The sequence below is a fragment of the Oryza brachyantha genome, chromosome 7 (genome assembly GCF_000231095.2).
Source record: "Oryza brachyantha chromosome 7, ObraRS2, whole genome shotgun sequence".
In the NCBI taxonomy this organism is placed as follows: domain Eukaryota; kingdom Viridiplantae; phylum Streptophyta; class Magnoliopsida; order Poales; family Poaceae; genus Oryza; species Oryza brachyantha.
In genome coordinates, this window is record NC_023169.2 from 16,837,355 (window position 1) to 16,862,720 (window position 25,366).

Below are 25,366 nucleotides of genomic sequence, written 5' to 3' on the forward strand. Positions count from 1 at the left end.
ACTCGTCTCAGACTCTCAAACCAAGCATAAGCGAAACGAATTATTAATGATTAAAGTTATATATGGGTAAAACCTTTTTATATGTATTAAATAAATTGCAATGAAAATCTCCCCAAATCAACTCTAATTTTAAGTTTTAAAATTTTAATATTGACTCTCAAACATAAGTGAGAAAATGAGGGGCCAAAAATTAAAGTTGGGCTACCTTTCGGCTTTGCATATTAATGGGCCTAAACTATAAGGCCATGGGTCGGCCCAAATTCAGCTGGCCCAATTTTCATGTGCAACTAGGCCCAACAAAAAGAAAAAAAAGAGAGAATAGTACGACGAGAGAGGAGTCATGGGACCCACGCGTCGGCAGCCCGTACCCGTTTCCCTTCTTCCACAACCTTCCAGAGCCACGGCTCGAACAGCGCAGCCTCCAGGTGGGCCCACGAGTCAGCCACCCATGGAAATATCTCGAACGTTCAAGACCCCCTCGCGCGCCGGCACGCGAACGGTTTTACTAGATCCAGCGCACCAATCGAAATCAAACAAATCCAAAATTGGAAAAAAAAAATCCCGGCTCGTCTCCAGCCGCGAGCCGGACCGGACCGAACCGGAACCTGGATTAGGTGGGGCCCACGGGTCAGTGGCACGACGCGGCGGCCCAGAATCTTCCAGAACCTTCTCCACCTTCGCCTCGCCTCCCCTCCTCTTAAATACCGGCCTCTTCAAGCCACCGAAATATCCCCGCACGAAAAAACAAAAAAAAAAGTAGTAATTTACTCTCCTCGCGGCGGCGCGCGCTCTCTCTCTCTCTCTCCACCGGCTTCGATGGCCTCGGCGAACGGCGGCGAACGCGCGGCGGCGGGCATCCTGCGGCTGCTCCTGGGGATGGGCATGATGGGGCCCTCCGTGGCAATGCCGGGCGGGGGTGGCGGTGCCGAGGTCATGATGGTGCAGCACATCATCATCGGCGACGGCGGCGGTGACCTGTTCTCCGCCGGGCTCGGCGGAGGGGTCCCACCGGCGTCGAAGGCGGCGATCGCTTCGCTGAAGGAGGTGAGGGCCGGGGAGGCGGAGGAGGGCTCGCTCGGGGACTGCGCGATATGCCTGGACGCGTTCGACGCCGGGAAGGAGATGCCGTGCGGGCACCGGTTCCACGGGGAGTGCCTCGACCGGTGGCTGGGCGTGCACGGCAGCTGCCCCGTCTGCCGCCGCGAGCTTCCCGCGGCGGAACCGGCGGCGGAGCAGCAGAACGGCGGCGCCGGCGCGGACGCCGGGGAGAGGCGGAGGCCGAGGGCCGTGCTGGTGAGCTACCTGGTGCTGGGAGACGGCGGCGGCGGTGGCGAGGAGAGGCAGGAGCCATGGAACATTAGGATAGAAGACGTGGATTAAGACTATAATTAGCCTTACCAATTGGTTTTTATTGGTTTTAAGGTGGTTGATTTTTTTAATTTGTGTACATATTATTACTACTAGCTAGTACAAGTGGAAAAAAATGGGATATAGTTGTGAATCTTTTTAGAGATGTGAAAGATGTTGTACAACATTTTAAAAGTGTCCACGAGTTTCAAGAGAAATTTTTGGATCGGTGACTCATCAATTATCCGGAAATTTTAGAACATCTTTAAGTTCTTTAGACGGTCAGTATCGTTTTAAGATTCACACTGAAACATTTGTTAGGATCGCTTCAAGATCCATGCTGTAAAACATAGTTAATTTCCAAGTTTCCAGTGGCAAAATATCGTCAATTTTTTCAGTCAGCATAACTCTAAGATTCACTTTGTATTTAGACCTCATCGCCATCCTCTTTCACAGTTGAGGTAGCTCCCATCACGACTCACGAGTAGTAACGGGCCTTAAAAGTTTTCAGCTCAAAACTATGTAATTTTTTTAGCTTCAACCCATTTTAAACATAATTTTTAAATTTTATATGCAAAAAAATTAGGCACAGTATCACCACTAGTACCACCTCGTCGTTATCTGCTCTACCGCAGCAACATATGGCAAAACTGGGAAAACCGTGACCGTTATCACACCTACTAGTGTGGTGTAGTCGGTACCAACGATAAATTTAAGTAAAATAAATTTATAAAATTTGGTATGGTTTTACAATGTTCAACTATGGTAATGTGATAATATTTATGGATCATACATAATCTAACTAAGGCATATGGAAAATTTTATAATATAACCTAACTCTTTATATATTTTTAGCTTAAAATCTATTAAAATTTAGCTAACTTTATTTTAGACCTAGCCATTAAATTTTATTGCCAAAAAAATGGCACATTACAACCTCTACAGCGACCCGAGCCATGATTCTCCTCTCCAAATCCTTTCCACTTAACCCGGTGCTGGCTTCCAAGACGACGGGAGCACAAATTTTAGGAACTGATCGAAATTTTTGTTTTCCATAGTTGCATGACGAATAGCGAAGGTGAAGATCTTTTCACATTTCACTTCCCTGTGTACCAGTGATGAACAACCTTGAAGTTCCATCTAAAACAAAACCATCTAGATCCAACTGGGCATCATTTCGTCTAGTTATTCGTTGAATGCAACATAAAAAAAAAGTATGCGGTATTAGTAAGGTCTGAAACGCAGCAAAACAATATTAACCCCTGTACCTCTGACCATGCATGATAAATCAGATAGAACTCGCACAGATACAAGAATTTACAATTGATGGTGACAACTGTTACTAGTAGTAGCAGATGCTAATCGATCGATGAGTCTACTGATTAATCTCTCTGTACACGCCGTCATGATTGATTCAGCTAGAAAAGCTGCTTCCTTTGGCTTCCGGCATCATGTACCGGGTGCCTTGGGAGTGTGGCGATCGTTTGGGCCCGAACCAGGGTAATCTGTTGTCTGCAGAGTCATCCTTCCGAACATCTCCTCCACGATCTCATCGGTTGTCCTCGCGTCATCCTGCACAGAACAAGCAATTAAGGGCCTTTTATAGGAACGAAAAAATTGAGGAATAAAAAATATAGGATTTTAACAGGGATGTAAGTGTAAAATAGATAATTATAAAACACAAGAAAAATATAGGAATGACTGTTTAATTGGACCATAGGCAAAATACAGAAACTTGAAAAGAGATAAAAACTCAAAGAATTTTATCATGAGGTTCTGCCTCTTGTTAAATTTTCTCCAAAACTTGTATGAGAAGGGGTGTTCGATAGGAATTTTATAGTATTTCATAGGGTTCATTCCTTTGATTCAAAGGACTTTGTAGAAAAAATTCCTACAGGAATGAAATCCTCTAAAATTCTTATGAATTTCGTATGAATCAAAGTGGGCCTAAGGTTGTTAATGAATCTGGATTAACTACGAAAGGGGAATTTAGGCCATGTTTAGTTTGCAAAAAAATTTTGCAAAAACATCACATCAAGTTTTTTAACATACATTTAAAGTATTAAACGTGGTCTAATTACAAAACAAATTTCGCGTGGAAACCGCGAGACGAATCTTTTGAGTCTAATTAATCCGTCATTAGCACATATTAGTTACTGTAGCACTTATAGCTAATCACGTCCTAAGTAGGCTTAAAAGATTCGTCTCACGATTTCCCGCATAACTGTGTAATTAGCTTTAATGTTCATATATATTTAATGCTTTATTTAGGTGTTCAAAGATTTGATGTGATGTTTTTGCGAAAACCTTTTGCGAACTAAACGGGGCCTTAGAAGAGTCTTTCAAGTCAAACAGGAACAATTCTCTGAAGTCTGAAACTCTGAACATTGGTTTACAGCTTCACTTATAACAACAGTTTGGATTCCTGTTTTTGCCATTTGTCAGCAGTCTTGGCCAACTGTATTTTAATGTTCTGAAATACATTTGGATGAAACAATTTTGAATTGGCAATAATCAAACCAAGTGTGAAAGATTTCAACTTTTCCGTCTAGAACAAGGCCTCCTGACCAAGAACCCTTCTAGAATAGAACCTAAAAATATTTGGAACTTTTCAGGTCAGCACCTCTATAGGAAGTTGATTTTTGGAGTTTTTTTATCGTAGTTTATTTTTTGACCTTAACTTTTAAATAACTAAGAACACATATAAAAGTATTACTTATAAATTATTTTCTGTTTGTAAATATAACGTTTGGTTTTTTTACTTTGACAAGCGAAAAGATAACCCCTCAGGTATGAGTGCCGCATTCGGCGTGACTGCAAGTTAACTAACCCTCCCTCGTTCTCCCTCGTTTTTCACGCGCACGTTTCCCGAACTGCCAAACGATATATTTTTTTAAAAAAAATTTTATAGGAAAGTTGTTTTAAAAAACCATATTAATCTATTTTATATTTTTAATAATTAATTAATCATGTACTAATCTATTAATGTGTTTTCTGTGCCGAATAAGTTAACTGACACCCCGTCCCCGAACGCGGCCTGAAGTAACTGAACTATGAAAGTAACCAAGCTTTGCACGCATCAAGACACAATTAGAATGCAGACTTTGGCCATTGAATAACTGAAGAAACAGACTAACCGTGCTGAAAGAACCGAGTTTAAATTAGTAGTACCTCTGATGAACCAGCAGCACCCGGACGCGCCGGAGCCTCCACCATCGTCGCCGACCTGTAACTCCCTGCAAAAAATCCAACCAGAATGATCAACTGACCTATTCATCACCCCCAGATCCTCCCCCCAAGAACACCTCACCGAGAAAGAACACGAAAAACGCGAGCTTTTTCCAGCCAAATTACTTGCGAAACGAGCCGCATCGCAGCAGGCGGCGAGGAGGAGGACGGCGAGCAGGATCACCAGCAAGCGCCCGGCTGCCGATCTCGCTGCCATGGATTTTCTTGTGTGCCTCTGCTTCTTGCAAGTTACAACCACAGCACCAGTATTTATCTATCTATCTATCTGTCTGTCTCGAGGTCTCGATGATACGGCCAGATTAAATAGTTGCGACTTGGAGCGAGCCAAGCAAGTACAGTGAGCTTGTTGCGTCTTAATCATGGAGCACTGAAATGACACGGAAAAAGAAAGTTTTTTCTTCTTTTTTTTGTGAAGCCCACACTAATGCAATTGGGTACCTACCTAACAATCTATGACATAAAAACTTTATCTGAGATAAAGAGTGCCAACGCCCAATTAAACCTAGCTATGAACTAGTAGAGGACTGTTGCTGCTCAGCATGGAAGGTTGGCATCCCAAGATCTCCGTATTTTCTGACGTGTTCGGCACAATTCCTGAAATCATCCGTCACATTTGTACTGCTAATTATCAGTTGTTCTTTCTTCTCTGGTCAGCTTCTGGGATCGATAAAAGGTGAAAAGTTGATCATGACAATACAGGCAAGTGAGAGAGACAATTGAAGAAGAAATATGGGTCAGCTATCGCTGGCTAAGATGTTCAGAATCATTCGCAGAAATTGATTTTTTTTATAAAAAAAAAGACGTATGAGGTAATTGCTATCAATCACAACCTGTTTTCTCTCTCAGCTTACACTAATGATAATCATAATTAGGTTTCTGATCAGGAGATAACTGAAAACGGGCTGGTGACCACTAGGAGGATGGGCCAGGGTATGCCCAATTCTGGTCAACCGTGTTCATCATGTGGCCTCAGAAAGGCATAGCAAATCAGTGACCAGACCACTTGTACTGATTGCTTCTGCATTTCAAGATCCCAATGAGCCGTCAACAAACAGTACCGGCAATAGATTAGTAATAATTCATTCATAGATGCAATTTCTGCAAGTGTAAAAACGCTGAAGAAATCATTTTCCAGCATGAAGGTGTCAGCTACTCGATTCGGATGGTGCACTCCCCATTACTGTAGTTCGAGATAATCCATGGGCGGTCGATGTGATCCTACGCCTTGAACTGACGTTGATCCTACCTGGCTAAGCACTAGCCAGCACAGTAATGGCGTTGAGATTCCCAAAGTGGATTGGGTGGATGAGGATAACGTCTCTCCATGCCATTGCCAGCCAACGAGTGCTACACCAATGCTATCGCAATTTCTCATAGGTTTTATATAACCATTCGTCTTATTTTTTTAAAATTACAAAATTATAAGTTAAACTTAAATTTTTTCTTTTGTAATAAATTAAATTATAACAAACTAATTAGTAGTTATATAAAAATTTTAAACAAGACGAATGGTTAAATATAAATATAAAAGCAACGACGTTAGATAAAAAAAATAGAGTGAGTAGTAATGATCGATGACTGATATGATGAGCAGCGTCAATCTTCTCGCCGTCTGTCGCCTTGGATCCGTCTTCCTCGCCTCCGGCGACGGCGAGGGTCAATCCGTCCTTCTCCGGCGAGCTTGGAGCAGCCTTCTCCTCAGATTTGGGTCGGAACGGCAAAATGGCCTCCGTGCGGCCCACTACAGTTGCCGGAATGGCGCTGCGGGCTTCGTGAGGCTTCCGTGAAGCCCATAGTTCTCTGCCCGGAAAGGCATGCGGCCCATATTACTTGGGCCGTAACACTATTGCGTCCTCCGTGCGGCCCATGTTAGTTGGGCCGGAACGGTATCGCGTTCTCCGTTCGGCCCGTTATTTGTTGGGCCGGAAAGGCAGTGCGTGCTGCATGCGGCCCACGCTGTGACGTGTGGTGGCCGTGCTGATCAATCAATACAAGTTGAGAGTGTGTGTGTGTGTTTAGCAGCTTAATAAAGCAAGTCGCCGTCTCATTTTTTATCCACGACTAACGGTGGAAAAGGGTGAAAAACGATGGCGATAGGAATAATAGGATAGATAGGAACTGAAGTAGTAGGTGAGTAGGTGACTATCTGCCTCGGAAACGGTTAAGGTCCTTTTGATTTATATGAAAAAAATATAGATAGTTTACCGGATTTCAGTTTTATTAAAAAATATTATAAAGATATTTACGACAAATGAATTTGTATGGTCTGTCCGAACGTAAAGTGATTTTGGAGGAAAATAAGTATTATGTTGCCTCATGTTTTCTTCTTCTATAATAAACTACTATGTTTCTTCCGTGTGTCAATCAATCGATAGTTTTGTAACTTTTATGAGTTTTTTAAATCTTCTTTGAAATTAAGTGAAAATGGTATTCCATTTCTATCTTTGTGCAAGTACTAGTAATTGTTACTTGGTATAGCCTCTGTTCCAAAAAAGATAATTTTTCACACACACGCTGCAAATAAAAAAGACTATAATGTTCTCACTTTGGCAAACTATAATGCAATTGTTCACCAATTTAAGACATTCCAATGTAATTGTCTCAAACTTTTGCATACTCCAATTGTTCTCCACTTTTATTAACTCTAATGCGTTAGTTATCCTAAATACTAAGTCTTTACGTGACAGTAACTTTATTAAGGAAATAGAGTTATTTTAGAAATAGGGGTGCTAATTATACTAGCTGGTTAGATGAGGTAAGGCTGGGTTGATCGCCATGGCCGTAACCTCTCATTAGGTCCAGGTCAAATGATCTCTTGCCATGGTGGGTTCCCTAAGTGCGGATTTAGGATAACTAGAATGAATGGATTATCTTTTTAATAGTTATTTAAGAGTATAAATGAATTATTAAATTAACTCATATAAAATTGAGAAATTGTTCTAGAATAATTTTTTCACGAAACATACCGTTTAGAAGTTTAAAAAGCGAGCAAATTAAAATCTAAAAACCTAGAATCATAAAACAACCTAGCAAAAGTGGCTAGTTGCATCAAAGTTAGGGTCTATCCAACTGATTGGCAGCAGTTGGAGCACATCGGTGAAGCTTAATTCCCACCTTTTTCTCTCCACACCAGTACGACTAATAATTTATCTATGTTGATATCAACCCTACTTAGCAGTCGAATCGTGGATTAATTAACTTAATAAATTGTATAGCCGTTCAACAGCAAAATCTCTTGCCTAAGTACCATTTTAGACTTGTGTTTGATTGAAGCCAAATAGCCCAATACACTATTGAAGTGGCCTTTTCTTTTCCTAGGTGTGTTAAAATTTTGGTTTCAATCCAAATATACACTTAACGCTATTGAAAAAAAACAAATATTGATAAAACCAGCTTGACCACAAATCAAACCATCCCAATGTGCCAAAAGAAAAAGGTGACAGCCGGCAGTGGTATTAAACTACTGGTACAAGTCCCTACTGCTTACTTAGTTAACTTGGCTCCTGATTAAGTTGTCTTATCTGCCTTTATTACCTATAATATGGGCCAAAAATGTGACAGCCGGCAATAATATTTAACTACAGCTACTGAACATTACCAACTAATTAAACTCTACTTAACTAGTACCAGTTTAACTTCATATCATGCTAAATTAACTCTTACTTAGCTGTCCATGTTAGATCAGATCTAGGCAATGTGTGTGAGTGTGATGCCAGCTAAACCGGTCGATAAATCGATCGAGCCGGCCGTACCGACGGCGAACGGATCAAACGGGACACACATGTGAAGCCGTCAGATTTTGCCCATGACGTACATGTAACTTACACACACGTACGTACGTACGTACGTACGTATGGTTGGTTGCACGAGGGCTCCTCTTTTAATAAACCTTATAAGCGATCGACCTAATTAATTAATCAAGTTGGGGTTAGTTTAATCTAAGTACAGCTCCGTGACCTGAAGAACAATTAGGGGTTATCTTTTGGCTTTTTAAAAGAAAAAAATCAAACGGCATATTTACGCACGAAAAATAATTTTTGAATAAAAATTTTATATACTTGTTCTTAGCGACTTAAAAACAAAAACAGTAAAATAAACTATGATAAAAAACTCCATAATTAACTTTAAGTTTAAAGTTAAAAATAACTTATGAATAAAAATTTTAGATAGTAGAATAAACTACTATAAGAAACTCCATAATTATCAACTTCAAATTTAAAGTTAAATATAGTTTATAAATAAAAAAATTATATACATGTTATTAGCGATCAAAAAACAAAGACGACAAAATAAACTACGATAAAAAAACACCATAATCAACTTCAAATTTAAAGTTAAAAAATAATTTATAAATAAAAATTTCTATATGTGTTTTTAGTAATCTAAAATAAAGACAGTAAAATAAACTACGATAAAAAACTCCATAATCAACTTTAAATTTAAAATTATTTTTTTCTTAACTTATAAAAGTAAGCATAAATAAATGAAAAGATCGATGAGGGCATATTTTTCCTCATATGCAGCTACTGCGACACCGTCCCGACACGCAGGTACAATGATGCAAGGAGCATTTGCTTGATCACCCCGACAATAGATCCGGATCAGTGTACGTGCGCCTATTGAAAAATTGGTGAATAGTTAATCTTAATCGTTGTTAGGGCTAATCGCCGATCAATTAATTAATTAATTAATTAATTAATTAATTAGCTACGCGATGGACGTGCTTGCGATGCAGATGCTGGCCAGCGAGGCAGGCAGGTCTGCTTGTGGTTTAATTTGCTTAATTAATTAATTGCTTGGTCGATCAGATCGTTGTCTACATAGTTTCGAATTTGGAGTACGATTGATTCCGTTGCCACACCGTGGTGTGACAGCTAATGGCCATTTTGCTTGCCTTCGTGTGCTTTGTTAATTGTGGCCCTGTGTACTTGTTGCTTGCTTAGCAGCTAGCCAGCTCAATTGGTGATGCTTTGCCTGTTGGTATATTCTGCAAGAACTACTATTACTCGTTTCATTTTTGTATCAGCGGTAGCACACTAAAACACATGATTTTAGTAGGAATACAAATATATGGCAAAGAATTACATAAACACAGAAGAAATAAAGAAATAAATTGTTGCTTGAATAGACCGCGGAAAAAACATAGGAATCGAATGAGATGGATAGACCTGAAGAAAATTTTCAAGAGGTTGGAGCTTTTGCTATTTTCCCCCAAAAACTATGTGCCTTATGCAATTTCTTATGGATTTTACAAGATTTTGAAAATTCCAATGTTTTGTTTCAAAGGGCTATGGAATCCTACAAAATCCATACACAATTATTTTGATTCAAAAGGCCCTAACTGCATGCAATTGATCTTGTTTAAATGGGCATTGCTTCCTCCGCTCGAAAATACATGACTTTTTTAAAGAAAAAACTAACATTTTAAAAATAATTAATAATTGAACTAATATAAATGTTATTGAGTTCATTTAAAATCATTTACATATAATGTTACTTTTGTAGTTGATGTACTACACTAAAGGTTGGAGAGAATGTGAAATGGTAATATCTGGAATGGAGGGTATTTATGTATATATACATATGTATGTTCCGTTTGATATACAGGTAGCAATATCCAAACACACTGCAGTTTGAATCTGCGAATAAACCTGCGTGCTTAACTATAGTTAGCAAATTAATCACTACAACCACACACAGAGACACCCAGTTTCCAGGAAGCTTCCCCTTGCTGAAGCATAAATGCACTGCATATTGTCAAAGTGTTTGTCAAGTTGTCAACTAATTCATGAAACTGAACTGGTACCCAACGCAATCACACCCACCCCTCTTGCTAAATTTCCCCACATTTTCTGCAGTCCACTCCTGTGTCCTCCCTCCATTCTTAATTCATATATTTATATATTCCTCTCCTTTTCAGAAAAAAAGAAATATTTACAATAATTAATTAATTAATCAATTAATTAATTATCCACACCTGATCTGTCTCTCTCCCTCTCACAGTGACACAGACAGGCGCACTCTCTCTTCCTCACGCGAAGCGCGTAGGCAACTTCCCGCGCTGTGGCTGTGCGTGGCGCCAAGTTGCCACGCAGGTGAGCTTCCTGGCTGCTAGCTCCAGCCGTCACGACTGCAAAATTATTCCAACCTCTCGTGTGTTCGTGGTGTGTGTATATATAATCTCGTCTCCACCCATCCCCACCAACACTTCGAGCTAACCCGATCACACATCGTCGGTCGCCGCCGTACGTCGCCGGCCGGTAGCAGCTGAAGCAGTCTCCTCTAGCTAGCTAGCTTAACTATGGCGTCGTCATCAAGGCCGTTGCTCAGAAGGGTGCTGTCGTTCAGGGAGCCGCTGCTGCTCATCCCGTACCTGATCGGCTTCGTCGCCGCCGCGGCGTCGGGGTTCTTCCACAGCTACTCCTCGTTCCTCCACTCGTTCGCCAGGTCGGTCGTCCCGGCGGCGGCGGCCTGCGCGGTGGTCAAGTGCGCGTACTCGTCGTCGTCGGCGGCGGAGTCGTGCGGCGAGGCTGGTGTCGCCGCCGCCGCCGCCCAGGAGGAGGAGGAGGGGGAGGAGGCTCTGCGGCCTCTGAGTAGGGAGGAAGTGGAGGAGATCATGGAGCGGATCGGCCTGGGTGTGGCCGGCCACGGCGAGGGCCTCAGGCCGCGCATCGGCCACGACGAGGTGTCGAGGCTGTTCGACGCCGACGAGCCGAGCTTCGCCGAGGTGCGGCGCGCCTTCGCCGTGTTCGACGGCAACTCCGACGGCTTCATTGACGCGTCCGACCTGCAGCTCGCCCTGGCGAGGCTAGGGTTCCGGGAGGACGCCGCCGCCTGCCGCGCCATGATCGCCGCCAGCTGCGGCAGCATCGACGGCCGGATGAACCTCTTCCAGTTCGTCAAGTTCCTCGAGACCGGCCTCTGCTGATCAATTCCTTCAGCTTTTTTTCTTTCTCTCTCTCTTTTTTTTTTGGTTCGTTGCACGGTGCACGGCTCAGCTTGTGGCAGAAGATGAGAGAGCTAATTAAGCTAGTGGTGTGTGTGTTGCAAATTTTCTGTAATTTTCTTTTTTTCCTTCTGCGAGGCATGAGTTGGGTGCTTTGTGCAACAATTAACGCACTAATCTGTCCATTAATCGATCATCTAAACTTGGTCAAATCAATCTGTACTTTCACCTAAAAAACTGTATATGAATGATCTCTGGCTTAATTTGCTTGCTTCCATTGATCAGTTCTCTGAATCAAACCACGTTTTTGCAATTAAGCCAAGTGTTAAGATTATCTGGGTCTCCATCGTTTCATATCCATCAGCCAAGACGGTCAAACACGTGGCATGGATGATTGGATCTTCCTAACCTCTGCATCTTCTTCTCTTCTCCATGTCAGCAGGCAGGAAGCTTCCTCTGTTAGTACGTGCAGGAAAATCTGCAGTCTGGTTCAAGACATTGACAAGCACACAAAACGGTAAAAAAAGGGTTTATAAAACCAACGGAAACCGATCCAAATTTGACTTTTCGAATTGGAGGATACAAACCGCTCGATTTTTAGATCAAGTTTTAGAATATATTAGCTGGATTTTTTTTTTGGCAAAAACTGCTTGGGTTTTATCGGGTTTTGTCGATTTATCGATAGCTTTTATGAAATTTGAAGATACTGCTCGGTTTTTATCCACTGTCGGAACTGTAAATAATGCCCAATCCGTTTGTTTAGTTCGTCTGTTTTGAGGAACCGAAGAACAACGACACGACTGGCAGTCAGTCAGTCTACCATATATATGCATGCACCAAGAGAGAACTCGTCTATCGGTAAGTACGGACTTGGAAACTGACAGGAAATATCGATGTGGGTGACTGATTGACTAACGGACTCGAATATGCTTATAAAAGGTTTATTTTTTTGACTTTTAGATAAAAAATACCAGACGACATATTTACAAATAAAAATAATTTATGAATAAAATTTTTGACAGTCATGTTTTTAGCGGTTTAAAAGCAAATGCTAAAAAATAAACTATATATGATGAAAAAAACAAAATCAACTCAAAACTTAAGGTTAAAAATTTATATTTTGGCTTATAAGCATAAGCGAAAAGATGGACATGTAAGCCAAAATTTAAATTTTTAATATTAAAATTAATTTTGGATTTTTTATTATAATTTATTTTTCTGCCTTTCCTTTTAGATCGCTGAAAACATGTATATAAAATTATATTTATAATTTAATTTTTATTTTAAAATATGTTATTTGTCTTCTTTAAACAAAATGCCAAAAAAGATGGCCTCATGGCCATGTGAATGATCGACCAACCAAGCCGCCGGTGAATTGGTGATTGATATTGGTATTGGTGTGGAAATGTTGTTAAACGGAGGATGATTCACGGCTTATATTAGTCATGGCGAGCAGAGACTTTACTGCCGAATATATTCGCGGTATGAAAAGGAGAGGGGAAGAGAAGAGACAGCTGCCTGCGTTTCTTTTGTGGGAATCGGATCGATCGTCCAAGGATTTATTTTTCAATTAGAGGATACACCTTAATTAACACGAGTGCTTCTCGTATATGAGAAATGAGATGTTAATTATGGAATATTTATGTCTGGAGGAGATAAACTTCGTTCTTGTGGGTTAATTTGAATCGATTTTAAATATAAATCTGCTCTTACCTCTAGCCTTTCTTTACTATAAATAGTACTGGTAGAGACAGAACTTCACACCTACATCTTGTGTTCATTGTCTCATTGTGGTGTGATTGGAGGGAGAAAAATATTTACATCTTCTCAACACCTCTTATTATATGGGAGGAAAATGAGCGGATCTAGCCGATCTATCGATGTAGTCATTCTACAATAAAAATAACACGAGTGGTTGGGACATTAGCTAACAAAATAACAATGCAAATCTAAAAAGAGGTAAGTGCCTAAATTGCAGCGCCGATCTCCATCCATGACCATAATAAATATGACACTTGGTGTATACCTGCTAGGTATAATTTCTTCCCCAAATCCATACCAATGTAGGTGACGGACACATGAATTCGACTCACAAGCAACAGTCATATGAATATAGATGAAATAACAAACTAAACATTTATAAAAGTAATAAGACAATGAGGCAATACTCGAACATATATGGATATAATCAGTCCAGATCAGATTTAACAATTCATCAAGGTAACCACTTAAACAATGAATAAAGCTCTAGATCACATAAGCTACGTCCACATACTTTGGGTTTTCTCCTATTTTATATGATGCTCCCTCTGTTTTCTGGGTTTACCTAGATTTATCCACGTTTTAATATATGTGTTTTATATATATGTCTAAATTTACCAGCATACGAGTAAATCTAGATAAAAACATAAAGTTATATAATATGAAACCGATGAAATAACTGTTGGATCCGTCCGTCATGCAAGTATTTTGGTCCAATTTTAGATAACCGGACCAAAAATTAACATGCCTATATAATATGGCGAAAATCTATTTAGTGATGAGTATAGACAGTACAACACATAGAGCAGTCTGTTGTGTGGTGTTTTTTTTTTCTTTAAAGAGACACATGGGTAAATAACTAAACCCTTTAAAATACCCATGGGGATTCAAGTCACAGGCTCCATTGTCATCTTGTTCGTTTATTCCCAAAGAGAAAGAGATTGGAGAGAATTGAGAGGAATAATTCCATGTGTGAAATAAATCTCTTCGTAATCCCCTTAAATCCTTCTATGATTGGGATTAACTGAAGAAGGCCTTAAAGATAACTCACGCAAAGGAAAGCCCACGATAGATGGGCCATAATTGCTTAAACAAAACTCCATATTTGGTCCCTCCATTATATCCTTTGTTTGGTTTTGATCTATGATTTGGTCCTTCGACTCTTGAAACTGTAAATCTTGATATGTGAGTCCAAATTAAGGTGGTTTTCGGTTCACATTTTATTTGTATCTCCACGTGCGATAACGATGATGGCATCAACATACTAATGAATAAAAACGAAGAAAATACTATGACAATCCACGTATACTTTTTCTAATTCCCTCGCGGATTATATCTATAATATATTTTAAATAGATAATTAGTATTACACGTGGCACCACATCACCGAAATCATCCTCGTTTGGACCGGGGAACAAAAATAGACAAATCATCTTCGAGAGATGTCTAAAATTGATCCCTATAACTGATTTTTGAGAATTGAGCTAGAAAATATATCTTCAACAATTATCAAATACATTCATAATATTTACACATGCCTAAATTTAGCTCCCCCGTGTCTTAAATTTGAGACAAGAATATGTGTTCCTAATACATATTATTCTTTTTTAAATTTCTGCTAGAGGACTATTTAATTTTTATACCCAATATTTTTTAAATATAAACCTAATATAATTTTTTAAAAATAAAATATTAGCATCTCCTGTATATATGCTCCGTGAGTCCGTGGGACAGAAACCGAACTAAGGGCCTATTGGCATCTCTCTAATTTCTTTAGTACCGGCTAGTAATTATTAGGCCGGAACGCCATTGCGGCCTACAGGAAGGCCATACTAGTTGGCCTGGGCTGACATGTGCCTTTGTGCTGTCAGTCCATATAGTATTTTAAGAGTTTAATGAATTTAACAATTGGCCTATTAGCTCAGCTGGTTAGAGCGTCGTGCTAATAACGCGAAGGTCGCAGGTTCGAGACCTGCATGGGCCATTTATTTTTGAAGATAAATAAATGTGTTCACTTTAATATATTGTTTATTTGCTCTTAAAAATTCGCTTTAGTATTGAAAATAAATATGTTCACTTTACTATATTGTTTGTTTGCTCTTCAAAAAATCGCTTTACTATTTTTTAAAATGTCTTCACTTTAATTTTTTTCATTATTTCTTCTTTGCTCCGAAGGTAAAGTTAAACAAATTATGTTCACTTTATATTTGATGTTTTTATTTGCTCAGAAGGTAAAGTTAATGTCGTTTTACTATTTTTTTTAAATGTGTTCACTTTAATATTTTCATTATTTTTTGTTTGCTCCGAAGGTAAAGTTAAAAAAAAAAAATTATGTTCACTTTATATTTGATGTTCTTGTTTGCTCAGAAGGTAAAGTTATGCTACATTTAGTTTCCAAAAAGTTTTGGAAAAAAGGTTACATCGACGCTTACGTTCATACATTTAAAGTATTAAACATAGTTTAATTATAAAACAAATTTTAAATTCCGTCTGGAAACCACGAAATGAATCTTTTGAGTCTAATTAATCCATCATTAGCACATATTGGTTACTATAGTAATTATGGCTAATCATATGCTAATTAGGCTCAAAAGATTTGTCTCACGATTTTCCCTATAACTATGTAATTAGTTTTAATGTTTATATATATTTAATGTTTTATTTAGGTGTCCAAATATTCGACGTGATGTTTTTTAAAAAAGTTTTTGAAAACTAAATAGTACCTTAGTTTCTGTTAGTGCTAAGTTTTATGAAGGGTTTTCAAGTTAGGAGCATTTCCATTTCCATTATGTCAAGGCCAGAGCATCCGTTATCCTATCCGATTCCAAACCAGCAACCAGCAACCCCAACGCTCCCTCAAATCTGAACGAGACAAACAGTCGATACTCCAGCTAAAACAGCCTGGTCGACCTCTTTCTCTCCCACCGACAGTGGGCCACACCTAAAAAATATCTGCACCCCAAAAAATATCACACCCCAACCCACCCCATTATTAGACCATTTCACACTATATAAACCCTACTCATCGCTCGCTCCAAGCTCCAAAACCTTATCGTCTCCCCGAGCCTCATCTCCGCGACCCACCACCTCCGCGGCGCCATGGCGGCCACCCTCTTCTCCACCTCGCTCTCCCGCACCTTCCTCCCCGTCCCCTCCGGCCCCAAGACGAAGGCGGCGGCGGCGGCGGCCTCCGCGTCGTTCCACCTTGGGGTGGCGGTGGCGCCGCTGCGCGCCGCGCTGGCGGCGCCGCGGAGCCGGCTCGCCCCCGTGGCCGTCGCCGTGTCGGAGGAGGTCGAGGCGGAGGAGTCGCAGGGCGGGGAGGAGTCGGAGGGGGAGTTCGCTGAGGACCTCAAGGTGTTCGTCGGGAACCTGCCGTTCAGTGTCGACAGCGCGCAGCTCGCTGGGCTCTTCGAGCAGGCCGGCTCCGTTGAGATGGTCGAGGTATGAACCAACTGTTTCATCTTGGTAAACTGGGCGACGCGATTGTGCTAGTGAACGCTGTATTCCTATACAAAATGTGAGCTCTGCTCATTGATGCGTGGGTTGGTAGACCTGAGAGCCAAGGCATCCACTGCGTGAGGAATTCTTGCAATGAATCGGTTCAAGTTTGTCTAGGATTTGTATTGAAAATTTGTATGACTAGCGAGTTGCAGCGGTGTTTTAATTAAAGAAAATTATAATTAACCCGTAATTACCATTATTTTTATGTATCTCTTAATTGCTGCGTACATTTGTTAGATAGTATTAGATAGTTTCTCAATGGAATCGTTTTTAATTGGTCCTGTAGTTCAAATTATGCAAAATTAGATGAATGCTCGATTCAATTGTCCAGCACTCCAGTCTCCAGCCCAAGGCAACAACATAATGATAATAAGATCTATCCTTTTTTCAGGTTGTATACGACAGACAGACTGGAAGAAGCCGTGGATTTGGATTTGTCACAATGTCTTCGAGTGAAGAAGCCGGTGCAGCTGTCGAGCAATTCAATGGATATGTGAGTATATGCTCCGATGATGATACCTTTTTCATAGTGTTATATGCTTATATATGGATGAAGTGGGCTAGTTATTTATAGTGGAAAATGTGCACATTAGTACTATTCTGCTAAAAGTTTCTATGAACTGTATTATTGTTAGTATTGATACATTATGCAGACTGTTTACCTTAAGTGGACTGTTTATGTAGCAAAAGCTTATACTTGAGGGTTGCAATGCTAAAATACTGGAATCTGATTCATAGTATGAGCAATTGCCTTTTCATGTCATTTTGGCATTTTGCTAAATGTTCGACACACCAAATGCCTGGCAATATACACTGAACATTACTGACTAATCATCTTGTCTCAAAACAGACATTCCAAGGAAGGCCTCTGAGGGTAAACTCAGGGCCACCTCCGGCCCGGGATGAATTCTCGCCCAGACCACCTAGAGGTGGCGGGAACAACTTCGATTCATCCAACAAGGTCTATGTAGGGAACCTTTCTTGGGGCGTCGACAACTCAACGCTCGAGAACTTGTTCAGTGAGCAAGGAAATGTGCTTGATGCCAAGGTCATCTATGACAGGGAGAGTGGCAGGTCAAGGGGTTTCGGTTTCGTTACCTATGGCTCTGCTGAAGAAGTCACCAATGCCATATCAAATCTTGACGGCGTTGTAAGTACCAAACATATTTTTTGTTACCACATCTGAGTTTACCATTTTCCTCTAGCTTAGTTGCTCGAGGTGACTTGTTCTTCATATCGTTTCATTCGTTTTAAATATGCTAATTGAGTATGTGATATTGCTCTCTAGGATCTGGACGGCAGGCAGATCCGAGTTACAGTTGCAGAATCAAAGCCAAGGCGTCAATTTTGAAATTCTTTTGTTACATTAATTTAGAGGTTTATTATGATGTGCTTTCCAGATGTTAGTTTCTAGCTTCTACTATTGTACACCCGTCTGGCCAAAACGAAAACTGATGTGGTTAATGAGAGACTGAGAAGATCTGAAAGTGAAAATGTACACGAGGGGAAGATTTTCCCCAATGATGCAATGCACAGAGCCTCTTGGAAAAAAGAACATGTCCATCGACTCTTACAATCTCGTTTGATCTCAGCCGTTGAATGTACATGTAGGGAAACTCATGAACTCTCTGCCATGGTATCTACTCGTTTATTGCATGATATATATTTGAATGGTTAAGGAAAATTTGTTTTTTATAATATAGATTAATATGAGATATATTACTGCACAAACATGTGAGATCAAATTTGATTTTTATAAAATATAAAAACAAACAAACATGAGTTTAAATATGCATTAACTACCTCAGGTTCAATTTATTTTTTTAATAACTTACCGTGGAGAAACTTGAACACATGTTTGTAGAGTGATGTATAAAATTATTCTATCTTATTGTTTTTTTCAAAAAAATTTCTCACAACTATTTAAACAACCTAAAAAAGAGGGACATCTAATCGAGTATTAGAATGTGCAGCGGTAGCAGATATAGATAAACAGTTAGACCTCTCGTAGTTTATTGATTGCGTTGTCGCGCCATCAGCATCGTGCAGCCATGCGTGAAGGATGATGGATGTGGCTACGGTACCCGATCGACCGTTTCGCGTAATGCATGTGCTTCCTTTTCCCCTTCCGTTGCTCCCCTTCCATTGCTCCATGTCCTTTAATTTTCATCAACTCGCCTAAAACGATCGATCTGATCTGGGATATCTCGATGAGCTGTCTCCCATGTTATCTTGGAGCCGATCGTCTCTATGGACTTTGCATTAACCAACCATGTTTATATGTTCCTATACTACTGCACCACATAGTCTTGAAATAGTTTCAGGATTTCTTTGAAATACATGGTTAAGAAGATAGATGGATATAAAAACATATGATTTTAACATGACTACAAGTGTAAAATAGAGAATTACAAAAAAAATACATAAATATGTGTTTGATTGAACTGCTAGCCATTAAAAAACACATAAATTTGAGTAGAGATAAGACAAAGGAATTTTCTAAAGGTTGGACATAAGGGTTAACTTTTCTCCAAAAGCTATATTGAATGAGGCACTCATAGGAATTTTATAGGATTCAATGCATGTACTAAAGGTTCATAAAAAACCATAGAGAATCAAAATTCTATAGAATTCATATTTTTTTCCTTTAGGACTTGTTTGGCAAATGGTTTATGAAAGGCAGGATTAGAAAATAACATGGATGAATGATTAGGATTAATTGATTGTAAAGAATAAATGACCAAGATTGAATTATACTCTTTCATCGGTGATATATCTTTTCCCAAATCCATTTGCTAAGCAAGTACTAAAGCAAAAGAGGCCTTAAAAAGAATATTTGGAGAAAATGAACTACTCCTGGATTCGTCTATGGATCATAATATATTTTTATATATATTCATATTAATTAACATCCACATGAATCTAGTAAAGATAAAATCATCTTATACTCAATCAGTTTTACGATGTAAGACTTTCTAGTTTTGTCTAGATTTATATGGATGCTAATGAATTTAGACATATATATAAATTATATATATTTATCAATTGATGAATTTAGACAAGGCTAGAAAATCTTATAATACAAAACGGAGGTAGTACTATTTAACGGAGATAATAGTTTACATGAAAATCCTGTGTTTTCGAGGATCCCCTACTTTTTAAAAATGTGCACCAGTCAAGTTTGGTCAACTTTAGTTAGCTTCATCTCCGTCCGTGCTGCCTATATAAGGACATGCTTGTCTCATGATCGTTCGCCACCACCACGAGTACAAAGCTAGCTAGTGCTCCACGTTCCAAAGGAGCCAAGAGATCATCAATGGCGCTCACGCGCTGTAGCTTGGTCACCGTAGCCGCGCTTCTTGTCCAGCTCTTCTTCTTCCTCGCCGGCCCGGCCGCGGCGGCGGGGCAGGTGACGGTGTTCTGGGGCCGGAACAAGGACGAGGGGTCTCTCCGTGAGGCGTGCGACACCGGCCTCTACACCATGGTCGTCATGTCCTTCCTCAACGTCTACGGCCACGGCGACTACCGCCTCGACCTCTCCGGCCATCCGGTGAGCGACATCGGCGGCGACGTCAAGCACTGCCAGCGCAAGGGCGTCCTCGTCTCCCTCGCCATCGGCGGGCCCGGCGGCGCCTACTCGCTCCCGACCAACCAGTCAGCGCTCGGCCTCTTCGACCACCTCTGGAACACCTATCTCGGCGGCGGCGGCGGCGGCTCCCGCAGGAGCAGTGTGGCGCGGCCGTTCGGCGACGCGGTGCTCGACGGCGTCGACTTCATCCTGGAGCACGCCACGCCGGCGGAGCGCTACGACGTGCTCGCCGCGGGGCTCGCGAAGCGCAGCAGCGTCAGCGGCGGGCGGCCGCTGCACCTGACGGCGACGACGCGGTGCGCGTTCCCGGACCGCGGCGCCGGCCGGGCGCTGGCGACGGGCGCCTTCGAGCGCGTCCACGTGCGGTTCTACGGCGACGGCGGCGGCAACTGCACCCTGTACTGGGAGGACGCCTGGGACAGGTGGACGGCGGCGTACCCGCGCAGCCGGGTCTACTTCGGCCTGCCGGCGGCGCCGCCGGAGCAGGGCGGCCGGAGCGGGTACATCTACCCCAAGACGCTCTACTACAGCTACGTCCCGGCGTTGCAGAAGGCGGCCAACTACGGCGGCTTCGTGCTCTGGGATCGCTACAGCGACAAGCAGAGCGGCTACAGTAGCTACGTCCACTCCTGGGCTTGAGCTAATTTGTTGCAGTTGTAACTTAGTTCAATAAATACATTAACCTAAATAAATTGGGATTTTTTTGGCAGAATAAAACAATTAGTGATCTACTATTGTTAACGACAAAATACTTAAAGGACATTGATGCCAACATGCATCCATTGATCTATCAATTGTTAGCTTGAAAAATCAACGATTACTTTAATTGGTTGACTGATGAGATCCTAGTAGTAGCGACGGAGAGCGCCGTCGTCGACGGCGCGGCGCTTGCTCACGGCGCGGTCCTCCGGAGGTTATTGTTTGTTTTTTATGAGAAAAGTCAAACGGTATATTTATAAATAAAAAATAATTTATTTATAAAGCTTTAAAAAGGAGTACCCGTCGCCCGGAAACCGCGGTAGCCTCAAGGAGACGGCGGGCCCAACGGCGGCGGGTTAACTACGAGCATTACTTGCTCGGGTTAACTACGAGCATTACTTGCCGGAACAAAACTGATCATAACACCTTAATCAACCCGATAAACTACATTAATCAGTTGAAAAGAACAAAACCAACGTGCTAAAGCCGATGCCACTGCAGGACTAAAAAAAAGACAAAATCGAACTATCTATTATTAACTTGAAAACAAACTATATATAATGCTTTAATTGGTTGATCCTAGTGGTAGCGACGGAGAGCGCCATCGTCGACGGCGCGGCGCTTGCTCAGGGCGCGGTCCTCCGGCCTGACGAGGAGGTCGAGGTAGTCATCGAAGCCGTCGTCGTCGCGGAGGCGGTCGAGGTTGGCGAGCGCGGCAGCAGTGTACTCCGCCTCCTCCTCCGGCGTACGCACCGGGAGGTTGAACTTCTTCCTGAACTCGGGGAGGGTCGCCATGACCCACGCGGCGTTTTCCCTGTCCTCGCGCAGCCTCTCCTCGTCCAACTTCGCCTGCTCGTTCATCTCCTGGACCAGCCAGAAAGCGCTGGCCGCGGTATGGATCCAGTCCGACGGCCCCTCCGTCGACGCCGCCTCCGGCTCCGGCTCCTTCCGCTTCGGTCTCCCGTCCGCCATGGGAAGCTAGCCTCCTATCTGTCTACTTCCAATGGTTCGTTTTGCGGATCGATCTCGATGATGATGTTGGCTGGCGGAGTCTCCGTGCCTCAGTTTAAAAAGCCCACGGACGCACCCGCCAAATCCGATTCGTTCTGCGCTGATACATATCTCTATTTCCTACGTAGTACCTCATTAGCCAATCCGATCCTATTTCCCCCGCAGCCGACGCTTTTTTCCTTTCTTTTATGTAAGATTCCGTTTCTATCTTCCGTATCGCGCCGCAACTACTGCGCGCCTATAATATTTACTCCGAATCAGCATTAACAAATAATTAATCTGTCTATACAGATAAGACTATAATTAATCTACCGCCGGCGGCGGATCACGCAAACGCTATTACGAGAATGAGGCTTTGTTTAGTTTGCAATTTTTTTTCAAAAACATCACATCGGATGTGCGGACACACATTTAAAATATTAAACGTAGTCTAATTATAAAATAAATTACAGATTCCGCCAATAAACTACGAGATGAATCTTTTAAGCCTAATTAATCCGTCATTAGCACATGTAGATTACTGTAGCACATATGGTCAATCACGTACCAATTAGACTTAAAAGATTCGTCTTACGATTTCTCTCGTAACTGTGCAATTAGTTTTAATGTTTATGTATATTTAATGCTCTATTTAGATGTGAAAAATTCTATGCGATGTTTTTGGAAAAACTTTTTGCAAACTAAACAGGCCTGGAGTAACACGGCAACTTAAAAAACGAAAAGAGAACACAAGGTTAATTAGCGCGTATCTCGAGCCTAATGAAACGCTAATACGACGAGGAGTAAGACGAAAACTAAAAACAAACCAATGGCCTCAAACACTTCACGTCGCTGAAAAAGGAAAAAAAAAGAAAAAAACACAAGGTTAATTAGCGCTTAACTCAAGCCTAATTAAAGGTTTAAACAAGCAAAAAATATGTTAATAGATGAATTAATTGCACACGGCCGAGTTAATTACTTATTACTACCTCCGTCCCACAATAACCCTATTTTTCGTTTTTCCGTGTTCAACGTTTGACTATTCGTCTTATTTAAAATTTTTTTACGATTAATATTTTTATTATTACTAGGTGATAAAATATGAATAGTACTTTATACGTGACTAATTTTTTAAAGTTTTTTATAAATTTTTTAAATAAGACGAAACGTTAGACATAGAAAAAAGAAAAAATGAGGTTATTATAGAACGGAGGAGGAGGTAGTCGTATGCGCGGTCTGTCACTGTCAGGAGTGTCAGGAGGATCACGACCAGATCGTTGACCTTGACCATCGGAGTCGCTTAGCTCACTCGTGTGAGAAGATAGCGGCGGCGGTGGCGGCGCCGGCGGGACCAGCTTGGCCGCCGCCTTCGCTGCCGCGTACTGCCGCTCGTCTGGAAGAAGGCATCCATGCCGGCGAAGTACCAGTACTCGCCTACCCGTCCCTCGACCTACGAGTACCCGTCGCCCGGAGACCGCGGTAGCCTCGAGGAGACGGCGGGCCAGACGGCGGCGGCGGCTGCGATGGCGTCGTGTTTGGTGACGACGAGAAGTGGCAGGGCGCCCTGCAGATGCAGCAGAGGCGGTTGTTCTGGAAGGCGCGGATGTGGAGCGAGCACCCCGGGCAGACGTCGCCGTGGCCGCACGGCCCGACCGCCGCCCACTCCAGGGGCTCCGTGCACACGGCGCAGCTGCTGGCGCCGACGTCGACGACGACGTGGCCGTCGCCGCCGCCGCTGTTGCCGTCGGGATGCGCCATCGTGACGGAAGCCTGCACGTGCAAATTAATTGATTAATTAATCTGTTGGGCTGTGATTAAATTAAAACTTAAAAACGTATGACTCAACTGTACAGCTTACGTAGAACACTGCCATCATTGATTAGACAAAGAGGGTTAAATAAATGACATTATATCCTACGTAGAACACTGCCATCATTGATTAGACAAAGAGGGTTAAATAAATGACATTATATCCGTTAGATAGTTAAGTCATAAATAAATCGGATGATTGAGTCGTATGCATAGCAATTTCTAATCGCTAATCCGGGAAAACTTAATCCGTGACTGGGGGTTGTTTGGGACGAGGTACAGGCCGCCTCCTTTTACATCTCTCATGGATTCTCAGCGTTCGAGGGAACCGATGCATGGACGCGTACCATACATCGTACATGCAAACAAAGGCAATATATAGTTCATGCATGTATCATTTTTTCTGACTATATGGCAAACACGTATATTTGGTCACACACATACTTGATAAAGTAGACAACTAACTAAATTATAGTAGGTTGTACGTAGGCTCCAAGACGAGAGACGAAGTAACACATTTGGTCACACCCATACTTCCGCAAAGTGACGAACCAGAATGATAGGAAATAAGGAGGTTATTGTTTGTTTTTTATGAAAAAAGTCAAACGGTATATTTATAAATAAAAAATAATTTATGAATAAAATTATATATATATATTCTTAATGATCTAGAAAAAACAAATTTCGATAAAAAATCATAAAATCAACTCTAAATTTAAAATAAAAAATACAAATTTTGGCTTAGAAGTCGAAAGGATGGGAGCGAAGCTGCCCACCCATGTAGCTTTTGGCTAGATGATACAGCAAAAATTGCACCCATGTAGGGTCAACTTTCCGTTTCTTAAAATAAGATCACCTTTTTCACCTCTTGCTTATCACAAAACAAGTTTATTTATATGTAATTATTGTATTGAAGTTTGTGAAAGAGAAAGTAATGTCAAAACAATTGTATTGAGGTTCGAAAAAGTAAAAGATAAATTAGTCATTTTGCTTTTGTATATGTTACGTGTGGTTGGATGAAAAATAAAGTTATTTTTAGGACACAGTGAGTATTCGGATTAAAGAATTTTCACATAAATTTGCGAGGAACTAAAATGTTTCCTATTAAATCTTAGAGTAAATTTCGCAAAACTGGGTGTACTTTGATTAAACTATAGTAAAACTCAATATTTAATATTTAAGAATGTGTACCCCAAAATTATAGATTTAACATTAAATTTATCCCAGAACTATATATTTTATATATTTAAGTTCATGTATTAGGAAACTATAGATTTTTTGCTAGATTTATCGAAGAACTACATGTTTAGATTTAGATTGTATATACATGGCATATTGTTTTTCTAAGTTACAAAAATTATAGTTTGTGATAAAATTTGATGTTAAATATGTATTTTTTATATAACAACATCCTAAATCTATAGTTTTTATGAAACATTTAGTATTAAATGTGTAGTTTTATGATTTCTCGTTTT

The 25,366-nt window shown here is 41.1% G+C and overlaps 6 protein-coding genes and 1 non-coding gene across 7 annotated transcripts; 5 read left to right on the forward strand and 2 right to left on the reverse strand.

Annotated features, from left to right (window-relative positions):
- Positions 1-780: 780 nt before the first annotated feature.
- LOC121054981 (E3 ubiquitin-protein ligase RNF181 homolog) lies at positions 781-1,586 on the forward strand. The gene has a single exon (XM_040526287.1). It carries the CDS (start codon positions 817-819, stop codon positions 1,378-1,380), a length of 564 nt encoding a protein of 187 aa, XP_040382221.1. The 5' UTR covers positions 781-816; the 3' UTR covers positions 1,381-1,586.
- A 775-nt stretch (positions 1,587-2,361) lies between these two features.
- Positions 2,362-4,873, reverse strand: LOC102699604. Its single transcript, XM_006657934.3, has 3 exons — positions 4,702-4,873; positions 4,519-4,583; positions 2,362-2,919 (listed from the first exon to the last, which is right to left on the reverse strand). Exons 1-3 carry the CDS (start codon positions 4,790-4,792, stop codon positions 2,797-2,799), a joined length of 279 nt encoding a protein of 92 aa, XP_006657997.1. The 5' UTR covers positions 4,793-4,873; the 3' UTR covers positions 2,362-2,796.
- Positions 4,874-10,719: 5,846 nt separating this feature from the next.
- LOC102699328 (probable calcium-binding protein CML46) lies at positions 10,720-11,840 on the forward strand. The gene has a single exon (XM_015839534.2). It carries the CDS (start codon positions 10,898-10,900, stop codon positions 11,522-11,524), a length of 627 nt encoding a protein of 208 aa, XP_015695020.1. The 5' UTR covers positions 10,720-10,897; the 3' UTR covers positions 11,525-11,840.
- A 3,373-nt stretch (positions 11,841-15,213) lies between these two features.
- Positions 15,214-15,287, forward strand: TRNAI-AAU. Its single transcript has one exon. It is a non-coding gene; the product is annotated as a tRNA-Ile (tRNA).
- A 1,063-nt stretch (positions 15,288-16,350) lies between these two features.
- Positions 16,351-18,380, forward strand: LOC102699609 (29 kDa ribonucleoprotein A, chloroplastic-like). Its single transcript, XM_006658799.3, has 4 exons — positions 16,351-16,744; positions 17,196-17,297; positions 17,655-17,954; positions 18,093-18,380. Exons 1-4 carry the CDS (start codon positions 16,403-16,405, stop codon positions 18,153-18,155), a joined length of 807 nt encoding a protein of 268 aa, XP_006658862.3. The 5' UTR covers positions 16,351-16,402; the 3' UTR covers positions 18,156-18,380.
- Positions 18,381-20,051: 1,671 nt separating this feature from the next.
- On the forward strand, positions 20,052-21,229 carry LOC102699884 (xylanase inhibitor protein 1-like; the record flags this gene model as incomplete). The annotated part of the gene is made up of 1 exon (XM_040526336.1): positions 20,052-21,229. A coding segment is annotated over one exon (981 nt), but the record flags the coding sequence as incomplete, so codon positions are not given.
- Positions 21,230-21,433: 204 nt separating this feature from the next.
- LOC107304639 lies at positions 21,434-22,166 on the reverse strand. The gene has a single exon (XM_015839585.1). It carries the CDS (start codon positions 22,062-22,064, stop codon positions 21,672-21,674), a length of 393 nt encoding a protein of 130 aa, XP_015695071.1. The 5' UTR covers positions 22,065-22,166; the 3' UTR covers positions 21,434-21,671.
- Positions 22,167-25,366: the final 3,200 nt, after the last annotated feature.